The sequence below is a fragment of the Vigna angularis genome, chromosome 1, assembly GCF_016808095.1.
Source record: "Vigna angularis cultivar LongXiaoDou No.4 chromosome 1, ASM1680809v1, whole genome shotgun sequence".
Classification (NCBI taxonomy): domain Eukaryota; kingdom Viridiplantae; phylum Streptophyta; class Magnoliopsida; order Fabales; family Fabaceae; genus Vigna; species Vigna angularis.
The window spans coordinates 48,755,148-48,763,096 of record NC_068970.1 but is presented as its reverse complement, the minus strand read 5'-3'; the positions used below and the strand labels follow the sequence as shown (position 1 = coordinate 48,763,096).

The following is a 7,949-nucleotide window of genomic DNA, read 5'->3' as shown; positions in this document are numbered from 1 at the left end:
CACTAGACTTCATGTATCATATGGGCCCATTGGTGGCATCCTTGGTACTAGGAAAACACTACTTCACAAGATCCAAAAAGGGTCTCTGTCAAAAACTAAATTAATAAAAGGTATGTGCAGATCAATTGCTATGCTGCATAGACCTTTGCTGCATGCCAGTGACTATATATTTAATACTAAAATTTAACAAAGTTGTCCTTGGTGAATAACTATGACAAGTCTGCGTAACCGGATGAATTATTATGACAAGTCTATTTAACCGTATGAGCAGAAGTGATTATTGTATTCGACATAAGACAATTTAAACAACCGAGACATTGCATAATGAGACTGACACCTTTATTTTGTCATCTTACTCTGGTATTCTTTTATGGAAATTGGAAATTGTAAAATATAGTAGTCTAATTTGACAGAAAGAAAGTTCAAAGAGAAGAAGTGAAACAGCTTTTTCCCACAATGGTTTTTAAGCATTGCCACTATAATTAGAATGCCATAAAAGAAAAAGAAACTGCAAGGTGGAATGGGTAGATACCATTAAATGGTCATTGAACATCACCACCAGAACCAAGTCACTTGAGCAGAGTTCTACCCACCCCACATTCCCTAATTTTATTGTGTTGAGGACCACCAGGTCCACCACCATAAAAAGTTGTTAACAAATAAGATCACTAAGGAAATTTTCTAGCTTTTTGACCCAAGCTCTGCATGTTCTATGCTTCCCTTTAAGGTACTATGAAATGCTTCAACAAGCAGTCCATAACTCTGCCCTTTTCACCTTTGAAATACTCTCAAGAACTGCCACTGGTGAAATGTGCCCCATCACTGTCACCCTCTTCGACTCTAAATCTATACTGAATGATGTAACTCCTGAAATTGAAGGTTGAAAAACATTAGTACCCTTTAAAAAAATGTTACAACATCTGGTGTTCTTAGAGCTTATATGATACATTCCTATATATTTGATGTTGAATGTATCGTTTACTAGAGTTTCTTTCCTTCTTTTCACCCTATGAACAAGGGTTTATAATATAACTAGTACAGGTGAATACCTTCCATCTTAGACAGATGTTTTTTCACCTTTACAGCACATCCTTGACAATGAATTGCAACCCGCATCACAACCACCTGCATTTAACACCTCGATGATAAAATTTCAAATATGATTGAGTACACGTGAAGTGTATACATTGTGTTAACGTATGTCACATACAATCATAAAGAGATTTGAATATGAGATTCCATTATTCCGTTCAAAATTTATTGGTGAGTGTGACCATATGGGTCTAGGACACAAACCTTCCTCGTTGGAAAACTAGAAAGGAAAAATATATACTTTTTATATACAAGTGTTATTTTATGTAGAAGGGACAAAACATAACGACGTGGCCTCTGATAATACCATCAATATTCATGTGTATTGTTGCGTAATAAAATTCCCATTTGCATAAAAAGGACATAATCATTCTGCTTTGTCTTTGGAACATGCATGGGACTCGGTCAAGTAATATGCATGTGAGACATCTTGAAACCTCTGCAAATGACAAATATAAGGAGGACAAATGATGGAGATAATTTGTTTCCTTGCTGAATCCACCTTACACTATTGGTTGCTGTATTCCTACATTTCACTTAATATAACAAATAATCAATTAAAGGAAAAAAAAATGGATCAGACTCTAGTGAATTGTGTTGACCCCATAGCCACTGTAGCTGAAAAGCCATCGACACCAACATTTATGAATCACATCACTCTACAATCCAAACTTTACCCTCTATTCATATATAGCTTCTTTGTGGTCCTTGTTTGACATATATAATTTTGATTGCTTTGTTCATCATCAGATATGTAGTTTTGTCCCACAAAGAAGGTATTCTTTGATTGCTTCAATATTAACTTAAATTTAAAACTTTGAACTACTATATGATATTTACTGCATTTCCCTGATAAAATGGTTTTGTGAAGACAGAAAACATGAAGTAGTGCAACATATGACAAAATAACATATGCATCTCACCAAGTTGAGGAGAAAAGTAGCTAACCTGAAAGACGTTATTATCTGTCTGTGTTTTCAGAAGGTCCTTTGGTTGATTTTTGGCTTGATCTTGATCTTGCACTCTAAGCTTGATCTTTGGAACTGGATTAGACCTTGGAGGCTCAACGAGTTTGGAGTACTTGGCATAGTTGATCAGCCTTGTATCATCAAGAAACACAGTTCTTTCAAGCCTCTTTGGCAGAACCACAGATCGAGGGTCACGAGTGCTCATGCACACAGCTGTTGAAGCTTGAGAGTGGCACATGAAACCTCTTCTCATTTTCCAGTCACTGCTTTTCAGGCTCATCACAAGTTTACTACAACAGTGATATGAAGAGTAGAAGAATCTGTGAAAGCTTTGAAGGCAACAGAAAAATGGGGTGTGATGTGCAACTATTATACTATTGCAATGCTAATGCTGGCTTTGTGAGTTGGAAAGAACAGAAGAAAGACAGTGACACACATGCTGTCATTAGCTAACAATAGGTTACTGTGTGTGTAGAAACAATTTTGGCAATTTATCTATTATGCATATACATAGGACGTACAAGGGTCCAAAAACATGTCCTTGTCATTGATTAATGCCGAGAAATTGACAATAACCTTCTTTTGCTATGAAGAAAAAAGACATCAAACAGATGCAAGTTGATTCACTATGGTAAAAACTAGACAAAAACATAATGAACATGGGCTTTTGTGTTTACTTTGCCAGAAAAAACAACACTTTGACTACATTATCAAACAGCTTTTCAAAAGTTATAATAATGGATATTGATTTCAACGTTTAACTATTTCTTCAGTTACTCACCTGCACTAACTATTTCTTCACTTAAGAACTTGATTAGCTTGAGAAAACTAGAAATATATTATACCCTTTATTTTGATGAAAATTTGTCTCTAGAGAAATATAGTTTTGATGGAAAGACCACAGATAACCTTCAAAGAGATGAACAAATTCAAAATTGAATTTTACCAGTTGGAATGAACTAACTGTGTAAAGGGATTCGATTATGAATTGTTGCATAATTGAAAAATATTAACTTTATAGTAATGGTTTAACGGTAATATTATTAATTTTGTTCAGCTGTCGTCACCTAAGAATAAAAACAAGTCTGCCGATGTTTTGAAGAGTAACAGACAACAATTATAAAGACAAATAATTTAATTTTAATTAAAGCTTTTATCTCAGTCATTTATTATTTTTAATTTGAAACGTTATATATATATATTATTGGATTGTATAAAATATTGATATTTTTTGGTTAAAAAAATAAATCTACTTGCACAAATGAGAATAAGGTAAAAAATTTAGTTATTTAAAGTGTATGAAAGTTTCAATTTAGTTCTAGATTTTAATTAACTTAAAGTTCTTAAAAGTAACTTTCATTTTTTACATTTTTTATTTATTTCAGATATATTGCTATTACTAAAATATAATTTAAATCCTATATGTATTTTCATCAAATTATAATTTAATCAATATAAGCATTAAATTGCATTAATGACTACGTGTGAAACTATTTTAAACGAACAAATATAAATCAATAAAATTCCTTTGAAACTTTTTATATATTTATTAACATTCAAATGCTAATTAACTTGAAGAAACAAATATACATTTCCAAACAATCAACCGTATTTAGTAAAAAAATAACACCAAATTTGTATTATATATATCCGAAATCATATAGGTCATCCCGACTTGAAATGATCTCAGCCTGTATTCGTTCGGACAGCATGATATCATATTGGGCAAGACATAGCGATAATGATAATTATTAATGGTTAAAACGTCTTAAGAGAAATATTAGACAAATTAATCAAAGTTGATAAATATATTATGAATAATAAGTGTATAAAATAAATTAATTATATTTTATTATTACATCAATTATTGTCATCTTACGTATTTCGCTTATTTGACTTTCGGAATATCTTCTCCAGACATATTCTTTTTTGGTTGCACGAGATTTAGACTTAAAACATATTTGACTTTCGGAATAACTTCATTCCTCTTTCCCTATCATCATCTTCACCACCCCAACTAACCCTTTAACGTGAATTATAATGAAGTATTCAAAGAGAGCATTGTTGTTGTTGTTGTTCTTTCAAAGAAAAAATCAGAACACCTTCTTTCTCTTTTTCTTCTTCCTCTCAAACATTACAGTGGAAAATGGAAGTAAGAAAAGATATTTTAGTTTTTGTTTTTCATTAATTTGAGGGTGCGGTTAGTAATAGTGGAGTGCAGCAAGAAAAAGCCTTGTAGAATACAATACTGAGACCACATTTGAGCTTTTAGGTTTGGGCTTTTATTTTACACTGTAGCAGAAAAATAAATAAAAGAGGGGGTGAAGTAAGAAGGTGTTGGGTTGCAATAGAAATTTCACAAATTCTTTTTCTTCACATATCACTACCCGATTTCTTCTTCCTCAATATAATCCAAAACCAAGTCTCATCTGCCTTTCTTTTTGAAGTTATTATTAACCTACAAGATATTTAGAATAATAGTTGAAGACATTAACAGATACTTAATAAGTTTAAAATATTCACATGATTTGAATTAAATTGATATTTTATACAACTGGATGATGAAAATTACATTTCTAACTTTAAATTTGAATCTCTAATATTTTTTTAATGTTTGTTGACAGCTTGATAATAATTGTGTTTAAAGCAAATGTTGAAGGCGTTTTGAGAGAAATTATGATGGGAAATAAAAAGTTTGCTTACAGGTTATATGACATAAGTAAGAGAGTGTTTGTGTTTGTCCATTATTGCAGTTCAATTGTTTGAGTGAAGTAGATGTGGTATTCAATTTTGATAGTTGTACTTGAATGATAGTGTAGTGTTCTAAGTTGAATCCATTAGTATATAATAATTCAATTTTGAACTTTGACATTATACGCGGACTCCTCTCATCAATGGCTTCTTGCACAAATTTACTTGTCTATATTGTGATCTTTTTCATGAGTTACTTAGTAGTTGATTCGTTTTCTTCTTTTTTATTCCTGAGGGGTAGGAACTAGGTTCGTTGAGCTTGCGCTACTCTTGATAAAAGATTTAATGGTTAGGTTATGGAAGAACTAAAGGCGAAATGAATCTTTATATTTTAAATTTGTAATAAATAATTTAAATTATAGTAAAGAGTAAATTTTATTCATTTTGATAATTTTTTTTAAAATTATTGAAGTTAAATTGAAAAGCAAATATAAAATATAAAAGATAATAAGGAAGCATAAAATATTTTAAAACAAATTATTATAATTAAGAGAGCAATATACTAATATTCTTTTATCTTTATTAGAGTTGTCAATTTCTACTCACATAACTTACCCCTGATGGATGGGAGTCAAAATAAAACAATTCATAAAGTGAGAAACTTTTATATTAAAAGAACTCACAAAAAGGTCAAAATGCTCATAAAAGTCTCTTGGATTAGAATAAACGTATAAACTTTCATTTTAAAATTTGAAAAAAAGTATTGTTTTAAATATATTATTAAACTTTCTGTTTAGGTTACTTATCTCAAATTTTAGTTTAGGTTGGCTCGAGTCAACTTTCAACTTAAGCCACCCGTTTCAACCTTTATTCTGGATCAGACCCATTTCGACCATTGACTCGATTCAGCTGGTCTCGACATTCAGCAGAACTTTGACTGAGTCGACTCAACCGAATTTAGGCTAGGGAAGGCTTTGCCGAATTCGACCAAATTTTGGCCAAGGCTAATCCAACCTAAATCGTTCGGGGCAAAATATGCCGAATTCAATTGAATTTTGATCGAGGCTAACCTAATAGAGTCTACACCAAACAAAGATAGGTCGAGTCAGCCCTGAACAAATTTCGGCCAAGTCCACGCTAAATGAATTTTAGTCGAGTCAGTCCTAACCAAAATTCAATTAAATTTGACCAAGACGACCTTAGCCGAAAATCAGTCAAATTTGGCCGAGTCGGCCCAAGCCAAATTTGGTTGAGACAGTCGTAGCCAAATTTTCGCCAAGCCAATCCAAGTCGAACTTTGCCGAGTCCGCCCATGCCAAATTCAAATGAGTAGCCCCTACTGAAATTCAACCGAGTCCACCCTGGTCAGAATTTGGTTGAATTCGACCGAAGTTTGGCAGTCCGTCTCAACCTTTGTTTTGGGCCAACTCGTTTCGACTGTCAACTCAAGTCGGCCTATCTTGACCTTTGGCTCGAATAGACTTATCTTGACCTTCGACCCAAGCATACACGTCTCAACCATCGTGAGAGGTTGGCCCGTCTTGTCCTTCGACCTGGTTTTAACCTTTGAGAATGACCAACTTATCTCAACCTTGATCCAAATTGACCATTATTGACATTTAGTTCGAGAGAGCCCATCTCAAATTTTCATTTGAAACGACTTGTCACTACTTGTGACTTATGCGAGCTCGTCTTGACCTTCGACCCAACTCAATATATGACCTAGGGTAAATGTATTGTTTTTAAGAATTAATCAAAGTATTTGACTAAGTCTATTTTACCCTAACCCTAACCCATTTGAGAATGTACTTCAGGAGTTAGGGCTTCTTTTTGGTCCCCTCAGTTGCGGTTCTCCAAAAGAAAGACTTTTTCAAGGGTGGGTTAGGATTGATCCGTAGGTCATAAATCAAATTAACAACTCTAATTTCTATATATTTAGTCACTAAATTGGTTTCTATATTGATTTTAATATGATTGATTGCTAAATTAGTTTATATGTAATTTGTTGCAAAATTAGTTTCTATATATTTAGTGACTAAATTGGTTTATAAATTAAAAACTAAATTAGTATCTAATATTTACTACCAAAGTCTTAACTACTTATAACTATTAGACTCTAATTTAGTCTCTAATTAAATTATTGACTAATTTTAACATTTTATAGATAATAATTTTGGTTGTGAAACTAGATTTTCTCATAACTACAATAAAATTATTAAATATCAATTAATTTTAGAAACCAAAATAATTAACCACTAAAATTAGATATCATTTTATAAACTAAAAATTATAATATCTAAAATATTCTCTACTATATATAAAAAATTATATTTAATTTATAAATTAGAGAAATTGATTTCTAATATTATCTAGTACTATTATATATTACCTTGGCAACATAGGCATATAATTATTTTAATTCAAGAGAAACACGACTAAATTGTAGAGCAATTAATTTGTGGAGTGTCCATCATCTTTATTAAACATTATACATATATTATGTAAAGAAATTCTATCCAATAAAAAGTATTTTTTACCAACAATTCAGAATTGACATATAATACATTATATATACTAATTTTTAATCGGTAAATAGATTATTATGGTACAAGCAGATATTATTTCATTATAACAATATATTTGCCATTATAATAATATATAATGTTGATTTTTGGGTTAAATATATTTTTAGTCTCTAAACTATCAAGTGAATTTATTTTTAGTTCCTCTTTCAAATTAAGCTACATTTTGATCATTCACCTTAAGGAAATCATAATTTTTCATCATCAAAAACTAACGGCGTTAAAAATAAGCCGATGTGGCTAACAGTGGTGTGTCACATCATTTTTTTTCTGACACCAGTTAATCTTTCTCAGCTCCTCTCCCTCCCTCTCCCTCTAACTCTACCAGAGCTACCTCCGACGCCACCTCGAACACCTTCGGCCGGAGGTGGGGCCGGAGGTGTTCGAGGTGTTCGAGGTGGCGCCAGAGATGACTGTGGTAGAGTCGGAGGGAGAGGAAGGGAGAGGAGATGAGAAAGATTAACTGGTGTCAGAAAAAAAAATGACGTGGCACACCACCGTTAGCCACCTCAGCTTATTTTTAACGCTGTTAGTTTTGGAGGACGAAAAATTATGGTTTCGTTAAGGAGAAAGATCAAAATGTAGCTTAGTTTGAAAGAGGGACTAAAAACAAATT

The 7,949-nt window shown here is 32.2% G+C and overlaps 1 protein-coding gene across 1 annotated transcript; it reads right to left on the bottom strand.

Moving 5' to 3' along the window:
• Positions 1 to 421: 421 nt before the first annotated feature.
• Positions 422 to 2,526, bottom strand: LOC108340346 (protein SODIUM POTASSIUM ROOT DEFECTIVE 2). Its single transcript, XM_017577652.2, has 3 exons — positions 2,041 to 2,526; positions 1,050 to 1,125; positions 422 to 867 (listed from the first exon to the last, which is right to left on the bottom strand). The coding sequence occupies exons 1-3, from the start codon at positions 2,338 to 2,340 to the stop codon at positions 743 to 745; spliced, it is 501 nt and encodes a 166-aa protein (XP_017433141.1). The 5' UTR covers positions 2,341 to 2,526; the 3' UTR covers positions 422 to 742.
• Between the last annotated feature and the right edge of the window lie 5,423 nt (positions 2,527 to 7,949).